Source organism: Podarcis vaucheri, assembly GCF_965113315.1.
Source record: "Podarcis vaucheri genome assembly, chromosome: 9".
Lineage (NCBI taxonomy): Eukaryota > Metazoa > Chordata > Lepidosauria > Squamata > Lacertidae > Podarcis > Podarcis vaucheri.
In genome coordinates, this window is record NC_138767.1 from 24,756,885 (window position 1) to 24,772,904 (window position 16,020).

At 37.2% G+C, this 16,020-nt stretch overlaps 1 protein-coding gene across 7 annotated transcripts in view; it reads left to right on the plus strand.

Moving 5' to 3' along the window:
- SGMS2 (sphingomyelin synthase 2) overlaps positions 1–13,221 on the plus strand; it is a 29,898-nt gene extending 16,677 nt beyond the window's left edge. For all 7 annotated transcript variants that reach the window (XM_082237047.1, XM_082237049.1, XM_082237045.1 and 4 more), the window contains 5 exons: positions 1,952–2,621; positions 4,163–4,280; positions 4,411–4,564; positions 7,538–7,704; positions 8,699–13,221. In XM_082237047.1, the coding sequence (XP_082093173.1) occupies positions 2,167–2,621; positions 4,163–4,280; positions 4,411–4,564; positions 7,538–7,704; positions 8,699–8,902 (1,098 nt within the window). In that variant the 5' untranslated portion in view covers positions 1,952–2,166 and the 3' untranslated portion in view covers positions 8,903–13,221. The remainder of the gene's footprint in view (positions 1–1,951; positions 2,622–4,162; positions 4,281–4,410; positions 4,565–7,537; positions 7,705–8,698) is intronic.
- Positions 13,222–16,020: the final 2,799 nt, after the last annotated feature.

The following is a 16,020-nucleotide window of genomic DNA, read 5'->3' on the forward strand; positions in this document are numbered from 1 at the left end:
TGGGGGTTCCTACATCAAATAGGGTGTTCCCATCAAATAGGGTGGACATGGCCACTCCCCCTGATCCCTTTACCAGGATATCCCAGCGTTTGGAGGGGCAGGCGAGGACGACAACCTCCCCTTGGTCCGAAACAAGGGGATTGCCCCAATGCTCAACTATTACTCAGTTTGAACCTAGGTATCAGCTGATATTTCTAGGACTCTTCCATATCTGTTGGCTATAGTGTGACCTGCCTCAACAAATTCTTGCATTCCCCTCCTTCCCATGATATTTCTTTGTTGCCCTTAATACTGACCATAGGAAAATGTTCCACAATATCTTTTGGTTCCGAAGGGCATAGAATTACCGTATTTTTTGCACCATAACACTCACTTTTTTCCTCCTAAAAAATAAGGGGAAATGTCTGTGCGTGTTATGGAGGGAATGCCTACGGGTGGCATGCCTACGGATTTTCCTCCTCTAAAAACTATGTGCGTGTTATGGTCGGGTGCGTGTTATAGAGCGAAAAATACGGTATATCTAATATATTGCCTTAACTTTCAAAGCACACTTCAGCCTCTCTTGTGGCAATGACTTGACCAACCAATGCTAGCCTAACCATAGTTTACAGCACCACGTAAATAGAAAACTTAGATTTTGCTTACTGTCCGTAAAAATATAGTCATCATACATTAAGGTTTTAGAACATTAGAAGCCAATGTCTGCCTGTTTGCTCATTCAAAATTGCACTTTGTGTTTTGAATGATTTTCATTTTCATTTTATTTTTAACTTCATTTGGATTTACAGTTATTGTACTGACTGCATTATTTCTAAAGGAGTGATATTGTATTGACAGATTCTTTTGTTTACACTGTTGTGAAAACAAAGGTGAGCCAGAACAAATAAACTTCAGTGACTAGAATGTTCAGGACTCATTCCTTTGACTGCTTACTTGGTTGTGTATTGTTCCTGGTGATCTTGACCCAACTGCTTTCAGTGTTTGGAGCATACAAATTACTTGGTTTCTAATGGCTACAGATTATTTGGTGCTGCTTCTAGAGATCAAAAGGATAGTGTCAGGCTTGGCTTGCATAATGGATAGGGGAGAGAGAAAGCAAAGATCAAAAAGAACTTTGCAGCTGTATCTAAGGGCAAGCATGTTAAAAGGGAAATGGTTGGACATTTAAGAGCAGAATAAGACATAGGGACAGAAATGTATTTTCCTCATTCTTAAGGACATTCTGTTCCCCTTTGTAAATGGGCATACTTTAAAAGCTGAAGTCTTATCTGTCCCATCAAACTTATCTGCCCTATCTGTATCTGATATTACTCATGAATTAAGTGACTTGCAGAACATGGAGATGCCTTGAACCAGTGGATTAGACTTTCACGTACCAAAAGGCATCTTCTCCTCCCTGGGGCAGGGCTCAGACTGGAAAATTGAAATAGTAAAGATAATCAAAAGGAGTGTACACAGTGTAACTATCTGGCATTGCTGAATAGCCACAACCTATTCCCATATTTATGAAATTATAGTAGTTTGGCACAACTATGAAGTCAAATGCAGCCTACCAACTATCTAACTGCCCCCTAGCGCTCAAATGGGTCTATGTTTTAGAGATGTGTTTACTTGTGATTGGATAATAAATTTTGTGTGTGGTTGTTGTAAGGCTACTGGCGGGCTGCATTCTACATAATAAATCACAAGCTTGTAGAACTCTGATAAAAAGGAAGGACCTTATCGTATTGAAGTTGTGACTTCTGGATAAGCTTGATGCCCAGCAACTTGCATTTTAGAATTGCTAGGTACTGAAAGCAACTATTAAGAGCTCAAATCTAATGTCCAGCCATCTCCCAGGAAAGCTGTACTGGACATTAGAAATGGTCGCCACCTGTGCTGTCCAACATACATGCAGAGGTAACTGTGATGATTTTTGCAAATTTTACATCTTTGTCAACTTTAATTGCAGAGAATGTATTGATGGTCCCTGGAGGAAAAGCTTGTGAGACTCTTTCTGGAAAACTGAAGCCTTAATTGAAAGTTAAATTGGAATCTCCAGTTTCTACATGCTTATTAAAGGACCAAGATTGGCTGGAATTACGGGAGGCAGACTTTAAAAGAAGCAGGAGATAATATTAGAAATCAGACAAGAATTTGTTAATTTTGCTGCACGTGTTAGGCCTGATGGATACCATAGAGACAGCAAAGCTTGAAGAGCACATGGAAGTCCAGAACAATGAAACTGCAAATGGTTATGCTCGACCCACACTCACTGTCAGTGAGGAGAACAAGAACAACAGCAGCAAACCAAAGGGTTTATCCAATGGCTTGCGGAAAGGCACTAAGAAGTATCCAGACTATATACAGATTTCTATGCCCGCTGAATCTAGAAACAAACTTCCTTTAGAATGGTGGAAAACAGGCATTGCCTTTGTGTATGCTGTCTTCAACTTAATTCTAACGACTGTCATTATCACAGCCGTACATGAGAGGGTGCCTCCCAAGGAGCTCAGTCCTCCATTGCCAGATAAGTTTTTTGATTATATTGATCGTGTAGAATGGGCTTTTTCTGTATCAGAAATAAATGGAATTATACTGTTTGGATTATGGACAATCCAGTGGCTGTTTCTCAGATACAAGTAAGTTGCACAGCTTCTTTTCTTCTTATTATTAAAGACCAAACTAGATGTCAGTTAAATACATAGGCAATTATGTAACTTGTCTGTCTTTAACTAATTAATCACTTACCTACAGGGATCAGAATAGAAATCTGTTTTATGGCATGGCTAGGGATTTTAGGAAAAAACTGTATGAAGGGACTTCCATTCCAGTCTCAATGGGGGAGTGATTCCTTTACAGTGAGAACTGAGCTTCCTCAGCTGTGCAGGTAGCTTAGGAAAAACTGATATGTAGTGAACAGTACACATATTAAGGACACATCTAGTTTGGCCCTCCCTGAGAGAATTCAGAGTTTTACCTATTAACCATAATTATTATTAATCATGTGGACTTGCAAAAGAAAGGACTGAGATACTAGAAAAAAGATACATGCAAGTCTGCAATAATGCTGCTATAGAAATAGTAAGTGGTGTTGCCTAACATTTTGGATTATCAGTTTTTCCTTCTTTATATAATTATGTTTAAAACAAATGGATTTGTAACAAAGATGCAACATATTTATATTTAATCTGAATGTGATTGAAGATGCAGTCCTATAGCAATTTATCTGGGATTAATTCCTGTTCAACTCAATGGGACATACTTCTGAGATCACACATGTAGAATTGTTCAATTCACCTAAAAGAAAACCAGCACAACAAATATTTAATATGTGCTACTATCTGTATTCCAGTTCATCAGTGCCAAACCCTTCATGCAGAGAGTAGTTCTATGGTCACAACCACATACAGGAAGAAGCTAGTAACATGATGAATTATGCAGCTTCCCAAAGTTGGTTGTATGGGAAATAAGCAATCAAGTCTTGCAGGAATTGTCACTGCTCTACAGCTGTTTTACTCAAAAATATGTATATGCCACCTTCCTAAAATCTAACCTTAAAAGTGATATACAACAATGATAACAGAACCCATAAGATACACTTGGGTGGTTAAATAATAGAGAAGTGCATGTCTTAGTAGTTCCACAAGTATGAATTGCTCTTTTTGGAGTATATTGGTGCCCATAACATAGACATATTGCAGTCAAACGTTGCAAATCTTGAAAAATGCAAAACTTTACTGTAAAATTTATAGTGTCATTGGCCCAGTCCTGTGGAACATTCTTTCAGTAGAGATTCAGCAGGAAATTTCCATTTTAACTTTAAACATCTGCTGAAAACTTTTCTATGCTGGCAGGTTTATGTGGACAATTAAGAAACATATTCTGCAATAGTTAGCTTGTTTGTGATTTTAAATTTTTGCTTGGTTTCTATTGTGTATGTATATATAATTGTTGCAAACCACTTTGATATTTTTTGACATTGCAGTAGAAAAATGTTTTTTATAAATGAATAAATAAGAATGTGGCTGTAACAGTTTTCCTGTTGTACTCATTATCCTATGCTATGGAATACAGATTAAGAGTGGGAAAGATATGTTGAATTTTGCAGGCATAGTCTTTTTATGGAGTTGTACTTATAGCATAACTACATGAACAATCTCTCTTTAATATTATTTTTCAGATCAATAGTGGGACGAAGGTTCTTCTTTATAATAGGAACTTTATACCTTTACCGCTGCATTACCATGTATGTCACCACTCTCCCTGTGCCTGGAATGCATTTTCAGTGTGCTCCAAAGGTAAACCTAGTAAATGCAAATTATATTTATTTTACAAATCAGTTGGCTTGGAGTTCTTTATCCAACCAAACACTTCCAGTCTCCTTCAGCTTGTGTTTCTTCTTATTTTGTTCTCCCTATGACAAACTAGCTAAATGGAAATTCTCAAGCCAAGGTTCAGCGGATCCTGCAACTAATTTCCGGCGGTGGACTGTCTATAACAGGCTCACACATCTTATGCGGAGATTTCCTGTTCAGTGGTCACACTGTAGTGCTAACACTCACTTACCTATTTATCAAGGAATGTAAGTTTCAATTTTTCATTTTTTTTTTTATTTTCATAAATGCTTAGCAACACTATTCCACTGATTTTTATACTAGTTTCAGTATTCTGTATGTGCACCAATCTAACCAAATGCTTCTGATTTTGGATTGAAAATAGCAGAAAGTCTGGGCCAGTTCTGACGTTTTGGACAGTGCATGAAATACTTTTAAAATTGCTCCATTTGGTGACTCTTAAATGGTAGATCAGTCATGTGAAGCAGCTTACCAGGTTTTTCTGTGGGAATGTAATTATCCCAAGGAAAAGTTTGTACTTAAGTGGAAAATATGGGCAGGATTGAATTAATGAGTGCCACCAGGAAACCACAGGCAAGGACTTCCACTGGCCACAACTGGGGTTTCCCCTCTTCTTCCCCCCAGGTGTCTCCTGAGGTTGCCTTGGGTAAGGGAAGAGAACTCCTAGAACAGAATGTGGGTGGAGGAAAGAGCAAATTGATAAACCATGCAAGCAGCAATGCTTGCGCTAAGAGCAATCTGCTTTGCACTACATTGAATTCCTGTCTGTTACTCAGTTCACTTGATGAACTGCTCCACACCTAAAGCCTTTCTTATTTTCCTAAATGTTTCGTATGGTTTTAGGTGGTCTTAGTGTGGCAATCCTAATGTGCAAACTAGGCCTCATGGTCTTAGTTTTTGGTTGTTTTTTAAACACAGCTATCTAATTTGGATGGCTTGTTGCAAACTGTTCCTTCAGTTAGAAAAAAGAAAAGATGTTTGTGTTCCCAAGCCTAATTCAGTTACTATAAATTGGTGTAGGACAGAAATAATTGCTTACCTTTCTCTTTGGCATTGTCTTCCTTGTTGTTTTTTTGCCACGAGGTCTCATAAAATAAATATTCCCTTATTTATTTACATGTTTATGCCACACTTCCTTCAGAGAACTTGGGGTTGCAGAGAAGGTCCCTTGTGCACTTCATCCTCATAACAACCTTATCCCCATAGGGATACAGCCTACAGTCAAGTAGGCTGATAGAGAGTTCCTGGTCCAATGTCAACCAAGGATGGGTCTTCCTAGTCATTGTCCAAAACTCTACCCACTTCACTACACCAATTTGTAGTTCTAGAAGACTTACGCATGAGTACTGTATTTTGGTTGTTAGAAGGCTGGTGCTACAAAGAACAAGCATGTCAAAAACTGGGTTCCATATAAACTGGAAAACATGCCTTTCATTGGCATATGCATGTTCCTATTAACATGAATATACCTATGTAGGTTCTGTGAAGCCTGAATATGTGACAGTTTCTGGTAATGTAATATACATATTACATTTTAATACATTAGTGGAGGTGGGAGAACATTATGTGGACATAATGTTCCATGAGTAGTTGGTAAATAGCCGTTTCATGCACTATTTTATGTGAGGATGTTGTCACAGATGTACTGTGGTCATGTTTAATCATTCCATTTAATGTTGTTGTTTAGTTTACCTATCTAACATTTAGCATATGCCCTTTGCAGAAAAAGAAAAAGGAAAGGAAAGGAAAGGAAAGGAAGGAAATTATTACTGACATGGGGCTATTACAGCCATTCTTCTTCACTAGATTGTCCTGTGAACCCTGGAATACTGCTGGCAGGGTTTTATAAATAAGTGGTGTGGACTGTACATCAGGATATTATCTACTAATTTCTTGTTCCTGTATGATTATGGGGTTGGGGGGATGCTGTTTGAAGCAAGAGCAAATACTGCTCCATTATTCTGAAGCTGAGTGCAATATGCTCCACTGATCTTTCTGAACAGGCATTTTGCCAATCTGAAAGATGCTTCCTGTGTTCTCATCCCTGTTTATCAATATATTTAACTCCCTGGCCAGAGATGGCTGTACAAGCTTCCTTCCCTCCATTTTGACATTTATTTTTGGAATGAGCAATAAAATGCAGTAGTGCAACTGGTTTGTTTGTATTTTTAGTTAATTACATAAATTGGATTGAATTTATTTGAAATAGGTACTGGTGCTGTTATTCGTCAAAAAACACAAAGGAAATGAATGATTCTCTGATCTAATTTCGCTATCTTCTTTCCTTCCTCAAATATAATTATGATTAGTGTGCTGCCATGTAAAAAGTGGCCATGGATTGAAAAAGAAAGATAGTATTATGGTGGTGGGAAGCATTTACCCCTTTGAATGAATGGATTAATTTTCTTTTTTACTCGTATGCTTTTATGGATGTCAGATTGTTGCAGCACAATTTTAAGAGCTCTTAAATGTAAGTTTTGTATGAAGGGTTATGGTAGTGATGGTTCTGTAACACTCCTTCCATTACCTGCCAGTGTGTTCCTTCCTCATAGTGTCAGATAGCAAGGACGAGTGACAGGAGGCTTGCAGCAAGTTGGAAGAATGTGGGGAACAGGTAGTAAATCTGATCATTGTTGAGCTAGGTGCCAGATTGGAGCCCATATTGCTAACCCATCTTTATAAAGCAATGTTGGTGGTGCAGATTATACAATTGGCCTTGAACATAGGAGACTGCCATTGGTCCATCTAGTCCAGTGCTATTTGCACCAAGGGCAGTAGCTCTCCAAAGTCTCAGGCAGAGGTTTTTTCCTTGATGGAAAATTCTTTTAATTGAATAATCCAAGGATTAAGCCCGAGACCTTCTGCATGGCAGTTGTGTATTCTCCATATCCCCTAGGAGCATGAGTCAGATATGTATTGTATGGAAACCCAGCCGGCAACATAGTGCAAATTGAGCAAATCAGCTGATTAGCCAGCATTCATATATTTATCTCCTGTTAAATTTACTCTATGGGATCAAATTATATGGCAACCTGTTCCTGTGAACTAAATATAATATTTTAGTTTATGTCTCTGTGTGTGCATGTGCATATCCATGCATTTGCATTCACAAATTAGTTCAAATTCATATGCATCTGTTTTGCTGCTCTAGATACAATTCTCATATGAAACCTCTTTAACATGCTTTCCTTCTTGGGCAGATTCACCTCGTCACTTTTGGTGGTATCACTTGATCTGCTGGTGTATGAGTGTTGCTGGAATAATCTGCATCCTAGTAGGACATGAACATTATACTATAGATGTTGTCATTGCTTATTATATCACCACAAGGCTCTTCTGGTGGTATCACTCAATGGCTAATGAAAAGGTGAGTAACGGGAATACCAGCTTCTAAATTAATGTTAGGTACTTGAGATACATAGTACTGCTTTACAAAATGTATTATGTTAAAATGAGATTGCTGAATTATGCTGGACTTTTTAAAGGCATTTTTACTCCCCCCCTGGAAGTCTCATGGGTCAACATCTAAGAAAATATTGGTATAATCCAGAAAAAAGTTAGTCATGGTGAAGTTTATTTGAATTTAAGGCACTAACATCCCAGTCCCACACTGAGGAGTAAGACCTGCCTTTTCAATCAGTTATCATTTCAAGTAAATGTGCACAGGAATCCCACCATAAACATCTAACTGCACACATTTGTTGCAACTGTGTTTTGGTAAATCATATCCAGTACCTTAACTACACTATACACGTGAAGCTTTTTTAAAAAAAGTCTATCACAAATCTGGTTCAGTTTAAATGAATGCCTTTCTAAATTACTGGAACTTCCTTTACTTAATTGTGAACCAGTTAACTGTAAGTGGAGAGGCATTTTCACTACGTGAATGGAATGCTGGTCAAAAATATTGTTGTTAGTCTGGAAAACAAATAAAGCCATTTGCTGTAAGTAGCACAAAAAAATGACCAAAAGAAAATTTCTATGTGAGGTTAAGCAGGTTTGAGCTGCCTTATTACCTTCATGGGAGTCTAGGAATCCCACGTGTATGTCTCTGAACTCCTTGAAGTAATACGAGGAGTTAATAAATAATACTACTTTGCCTGGTTTTACTTTACTGCCCTCTGTTTCAAATGGCATCAGTTATCACAAAATTCCAGCACGAAAACCAATATGGAGCTGAAGGATAGAGAGAAACTGATTGTCCTATCTGAATCATACCTATGTTTTATATGCTTTTTACTCCATGGAAGTGCTTTCTTTCTAAGGAAAAAATAAGAATTATTCCAGTGGTTTAAATATGTCTCTTTTTAAAGCAGTCTCAGCAGGATCTTAATATATTTTTTTTCCCCCTCTTAATGCAGAACTTGAAAATCTCATCACAGACAAACTTTCTCTCTCGAGCATGGTGGTTTCCAATATTCAATTTCTTTGAAAAGAATATACAGGGCTCCGTGCCTTGCTGTTTCTCATGGCCAATATCTTGGCCCCCTAGCTGTTTCAAGTCTTCATGCAAAAAGTATTCCCGAGTTCAGAAAACGGGAGAGGACAATGAAAAATCCACCTGAAGAAAATGAAGACAAGAGAATGTATTGTTCTTTACTTCTACCAAAACATTTGTGCTATAACCAAAGCTCTTAAGATGACTAGATTGTTAACTGCAGAAGTGGACCAAACTTTGTGCAACTGATCTGAGAAAAGACAATTGTAGACACAAACAAAATAATTATTGCCCCTTGGTATATTTTTCTAGTCATATTGTACAGTTTCATCCCACTCTTCAGCGCTAGTAGACACTGGCACTCAGTGGCACTCTGGTGCCAACAGAACACTTCCTGAGGAGGAGGAAAGCTAGGACATTGGTTTCTTAATGAGATTCAGAGGTGCCAAAGAACACATCACACCATCTGTTGTTAAATATCACTCATCCCACAGAAGCACTGAAACAAAATATCTGCTTTAAACTCGTGGAGTTTGAAGAGCAAAACCATAGTAAACGATAAAAGGCACAATACTGGTCTTTCTAGCTATATGCAGAGAGTAACAGAAGTTGGCAAGCAGTGGTCTTACTATTCTCACTAGTGAAGGCAAGACTTGTTTTACATAACTGGTGAAACCAGAAGTGAACCTTGATCTTTTTATACACTCTTATGGGAATGAATATATTATAACCCTGTAATGCCACCACTGTTTCCATATACTCTAGCTACCCTCTATTGTTTTTTACATTTTTTTAAAAAAATAAGTGGCAGTTTTATATATATATATATATATCTCCATATATGACCATAAAACCTATTTTACCTGATGATACTGTAAGTTAGAAATAATGTCTACTAACATCGTCAGCATTCAACAACAGGAAAAAATAATTTATTGTTAAAATGCATATATGTAAGGCAAGGGAATTATTTAAATTTCTGCTGGTCAGCTTGCATGAATGTGTGGTGCATGTGCATAACACATTTTGAGTATATGCACTTTGCAGCGAATGCTCAAAAAATGGAGGATCTGTAATTGAAAGAGAATGTTGATACTCCTTCAGGCAATGACTGAAAATACCACTGAGTGCGGACAACCACATTGTTGGCTCTCAGAGGTATAAATTTGTAATTTTAAATAGTCATAAAATTCCTGCAGGATTGTTAACATTGTTTTTGTGATTGTACGTGGCTGTGCATCTACACATGTATAGCAAATAATACATAAACTTGAGTGAACCATTTAAATGCTGTGGGAGATAAAACTTCTCCTGATCCTCCAGTCACTCACTGGCTTTGATCTTCTGTAAGGATTTTTTGAAGACTTAAAAAGAAATGGTGCGATTTTTGCAAAAACTATGGAACAGTGGGCCTGAGAGCTGGATGTGATACATCTACAGATGAACATCACATTGTTTTTTCCTTGGTGTGAATTTGAGTTGTTGTGCCAAGGGTATTCACTGCAATAGGTGTGTTTGTTTCACTATTACCTAACACTATATTTATTTATTAAATGGTCATGTGGCCAGTCTGCTACTTTATTGTTTACAGATTTTTTTGGTTGAACAAAATGTTTCTGTGTAATATAAAACTGTATATGTGAAAACACCCAAACATTTATTAAGTTAATGTTTAAGAAAGCTAACATGGCCCGCTTTTTTTGTTCTGTTTTGTACAGGAATCAAACAGTGTCATTACCATTATAATATCTAGTAGTTAAATGTATTTTTCATTGTTGCCAATTGCTTTTCTATAAAAAAATCAGTAAAAGGAGAAGCTAGAGAAATAACTATTGAATTTGCTTAAGTCTAATCAGTTACTATAACTTTTTTTAAAATAATGCTTTAAAGAGTGACATTAAAAAAAAAGTAATGAGACAATTTGACTGGAAAATTTATTCTAATTTAAAATTCAGTGTGTAGGTCTGGGTGTTTCTTTCATTCACAGGCCAGGCCGTTAAGCTAATTCTGGTTTTCGGACTTATCACTTTGGCAACAACAAATCTTAGTACAACAAATAATGCATCATGGGAACAGAAGATAGTGAAGTATGATAATTCAGCCAGAAACCTTACTTTTATGGGTAATTTTTCCTTCCTAGAAATATTTAACTTACTTGCTCTCAGGCCAGTTACAGGTACATACATAACTTTTTTGTGTTAATAACTAACAAGGTTAATAACTAACCAGTAAACGATTAGATGCAGTGGCTAATAAAATGACAAAATCAGATTTAAAACTCAAGGCTAAAACAAACTTAACTTATTTTGATTTGCATTGGAGACGGTGGTCACGGACCTGATAAATACAAAGGAAAGTATGTAGAGGGACTCCTGATACATCAGTCACCCCAAGTCCTATTTCAGGGCAGCTTCAAACATGGCAAAATGTATAGAGCATTTCTGTATGAATATAGCACTCCAGCTGTGTAGAGCAACAAAATGTGTGCATATGTTTGCACATTAACAATCTACACCTATCCTGTATGCAACTTTGCTACAACAAAGTGGTTCTCATGATGCATTTTATCACATTTGAAGCAACCCTCAAGCTGGACTGAAACTCGCATGTTTCAAAAGCAAGTGGCAAAGTTCGTGGTAAACTTCTGTGTGGACAAAAGGCCTCGTGTCTTTTCAATACGTTGCATGTGTATTAGGGGCTCAGCCAGAAATTGAAAGCTACACTTGCAAAAATAGTCTCTTCCTTCAAGTCCTCAACCTGGTTTCTGCACATTAACATCAAATTGCTAACCTTTTAAATTTCTAAGGTAGACCACCTACCGTAGGTTTGAGGGCACCATCTGTGACTGAAACATGTACATTTTATCTCCTAGACGACAAGTGTAGATCAGAGAAAGATGGACTGTTTATCTTCCATTCAAAATTGGTGAAACTTGAGCTGCAATTTTGTGCTTTTTAAAAAATTATTATTCAGAGGGACTTTGGCATGCTTCTCTAAATTGCTTTCAACACTAAAGCACAAGGATCTGGTATTCAAATAGTATATAAATGCACTGGCCAGTTAATTAAAATAAAGAGATAGAATTGAACTTAATCAGCTATACAGCTATTTCCATAATTCACAGTGAAATTTGAGCTTCTTGGTTTCTGATTATTCTTGTTTTGGATGAGAAATACTAAAGTGGAGAATAAATGAATCCATCTCCTTAGATGGCAAGTGTAATTTGATAAGCTTGTAGATAACTGTTAGCAAAGGAATGCCTAGTAAACTACAGTAGTACACTGCTTGAAAACAGCTTCAGGATTAATCATCTGACAAATAGGGAAATAGGGAGAATATTAAAAATGATGCAATTTTTGTTGACCATGTTTATTCTGGTCTTAGTGAGCTTTTTTGCTCATGTTCATTTCAGTATATTGCTTAAAAGGCCTGCACAACTTATGACAGACATGTCTGCTGGATACCTGAGGGCTTAAATAATCCTCTTGGTTTTGCTGTCTACAAAACCAAACCAGGGGAGCTGTAGAGTACCTGGCTGACCATCATATTTGGCTGGGAGGCTGCATTTGGCAAGATGGTCACAGGCTATGAAGGCCTGGTCTCTGGTATTAACTTTATTGCCAAATATTTCCAATAACTTTATTGCTTGACAAACCGACTGAAAACAATCGTAAGAAAAGAAAGTATACAGGATAGGAAGGAGCTTAAATATAAGTTTCATTATCTCTTTAAAACTATAAAAAATACCAGTCTGTACTCTGAAGTCTCCTTCAGCTGTCAGAGCAAAGGCATCCCAAAAGCATAGCTCAAAAGCTTGAAATATGATATACATAAAGTCAAATTTGTAACTGGCACAGCAAAGTAGATAATGTCCATCCCGAAGTAAAAACGAACCAACAAATGAGAAACAAACAAAAATCTTAGAATACATTCAAAATCATTATTGTGGTCACAGCCCATCCTCCTTTTGTTTCCTTCCAGTTTTATGGATTTTTATTGAATTAAATATTCTTTATACAAGCCACAGCAGTAAAGTTGAAATTTCTTGGGCATGTCCCCCCCCCCGCCCCGGGGTGGGGTGTGCATTTCTCTTGTGATGTCAGTGAAGTGCCTCTGATAACATTTCTAAAATAGCAAGTTCTGTTAGATTTTGGCCATAGTTGTATCTTGTAAAGAAAAGGGGGGCAGGGAGAGTGCTTTAGTATGATGACTGGCAACAGAAGTCTTGGATATGTTACTAAACCTAGATATATAATCCAGTGTACGTAGCCTCTGTGTGTAGTGCCTGTTAGCCCCCTAATGGACACACATAGTGTTGCATTTCTGTTCAATGTCAATCAGTTTCAATGAGCATATTCTTGTGGCTGAATCTTTAAAGGTTTATTAATTCAAGTAAAAAAGGCACTGTATGCCCACATGTTTTGCATTAAATATAATTTCAATTTACTTTTTGTCTACAACACTGTTGTAGTGTATGCTTCTTAGGTCTTTCTAGTTTGGCTCAAGAGGCAGAAGTGAATATATTATGACTAGATATGCAGTATTTTGTGGGTTTAAACCCAGCAGTTGTAAGTATAAGATAGTGGCATCTGGATGAAGTTTTCATTTTTTTTTTTATAATATTTTTTATTACATTTTTTACAGAAATAACAAAGCAATCAAAGAATAAAAAGAAAAGGATAGGAAGAAAGAAAATAAAAAAGAAAAGAAACACGACCACTTCAATAACTTATTTCAGATTTCCATTGGACTTCCCCCGTCCCCCGCATAATGCATTCTTGACAATAAATTTATCAGCAAATTATACCCTTATTTCATGTATTTCTTTATATTTTCAATTACAATTTAGATTTAAATCTCTTACTCACCATATACTCTAAAAATATACCATAATATCATTTTTACCCATTTAAATCTTGGTTCTTTCATAAATCTTATCAAATTTCATAGATAGTTAAATTTCGTTACTGGGGCTAAATTCCCAATCATACGACATCTTATGTTTCATATAACTTATAATACTTTTGCAGATAGTCTTTAAATTTTTTCCAGTCCTCCTCCATTGCTTCTTCTCCCAGATCCCGGATCCTTGCAGTCATCTCGGCTGATTCCATGTAGTTCATCAATTGCGAGTGCCAGTCCTCCAGTGTGGGCAAATCTTGGGTCTTCCAATGCTTAGCGATTAGAATTCTTGCTGCTGTTGTAGCATACATAAAAAAGGTTCTATCCTTTTTAGACACCTTCTGGCCGACAATGCCCAGAAGAAAGGCCTCTGGTTTCTTGGGAAAGGTGTACTTGAACACCTTTTTTAACTCATTGTAGATCATTTCCCAGAAGGCCTTCAGTCTTGGGCAGGTCCACCAGAGGTGAAAGAATGTCCCCTCAGCTTCCTTGCATTTCCAGCATTTGTTATCGGACAAATGGTATATCTTAGCTAGCTTAACCGGGGTCATGTACCACCTGTATACCATCTTCATAATGTTTTCTTTCAAAGCATTACATGCAGTAAATTTCATACCGGTGGTCCATAACCTTTCCCAGTCTTCAGACATAATATTATAACCAATGTCCTGAGCCCATTTTATCATTGCTGATTTAACTGTCTCATCCTGAGTGTTCCATTTAAGCAGCAAGTTATACATTCTCGATAATAACTTGGTCTTTGGTTCAAGCAACTCTGTCTCAAGTTTCGATTTTTCCACCTGGAAACCTGTTTTTTTATCTAACTTAAAAACCTCATAAATTTGGGCATAATGCAGCCAATTTTGCACCTTATCCTTTAATTTTTCAAAGCTCTGCAGTCTCCAATTACCTCCAATATTTTCTATTATTTCCCAATATTTCGGCCAGTATGCCTCCATATTGGTTGTTTTCCGAGCTTTGGCCTCTATTGGTGAAATCCACCTCGGAGTTTTGCTTTCCAATAAATCTTTGTATTTTTTCCAGACCATATATATTGCTTTTCTGACAATATGGTTTTTAAACATTCCATATGATTTACCCTTGTCATACCACAAATACGCATGCCAACCTAACGAATTGTTAAAGCCTTCCAGATCTAGGACATCAGTGTTTTCTAGTAAAATCCAATCTTTCATCCAGCAGAAGGCCGCCGCTTCATAATATAACCTTAAGTCCGGCAGGGCAAACCCCCCTCTCTCTTTTGCATCAGTTAATATTTTAAACTTTATTCGGGGCTTTTTGCCCTGCCAGACAAACCTAGAAATGTCCTTCTGCCACTTTCCAAAGCATTCCACTCTGTCCACAATCTGCAAGGCCTGAAACAAAAACAACATCTTTGGCAAAACGTTCATCTTTATAGCTGCGATTCGGCCTAACAAGGATAATTTCAGTCTTGACCAAATTTCTAAATCTTTTTTAACTTCTAACCAACATTTCTCATAGTTGTCTTTAAATAAATTCAAATTCTTAGAAGACAGATTAACTCCCAGGTATTTCACTTTTTTAACAATATTTAGTTCTGTCTCTTTCTGGAACCCTTCTGTTTCCATAGCCGTCAAATTTTTCCCTAACACCTTAGTTTTTTGCTTGTTCAGCTTAAAACCCGCCACCCGACCAAATTTCTGGATCAGTTCCAAAACTCTTTTTGTACTGGGTTCTGGCTCCTGTAGTGTTAAAACCAGATCATCTGCAAATGCTTTCAGTTTATATTGTTTCGCTCCGACCCGTATTCCTTGTACCTGCCGATCCTCCCTTATCATGTTCAGCAAAACCTCCAGGACTGAAATAAACAATAAAGGGGATAGGGGGCACCCCTGTCGTGTCCCTTTTTCAATATGAAGTTCTTCTGTCACCACATTGTTCACTATCAACTTAGCTTTTTGTTCTGAATAGATTGCTTCTATTCCATTCTCAAACCCCCTTCCCACTCCCATCCCTTCCAAATTTTTCTTCATGAATTTCCAGGAAATGTTGTCAAAGGCCTTCTCCGCATCAATAAAGATTAACACTGCTTTGGTGTTGATATTTGTTTGTAAAGTTTTCAAACCCTTTACCTATGATCTGTCAAAACAGATCCTATGGCTTGGATCTAGTTGCATTGAAGTCAGTTGGACTCTAATCATCATGGCTATCAGCACAATCTTAGCCATGTCTCCTCAGAGGTAAATTCTATTGAATTCAGTAGGGCTTACTTCCAGGTAAGTGCGGTTATACTCAAGTTGTTTATTCCAGTGGCACCCGAGTTCAATTAACTTGGGCTACAATCTGATATTGGGCTACAAT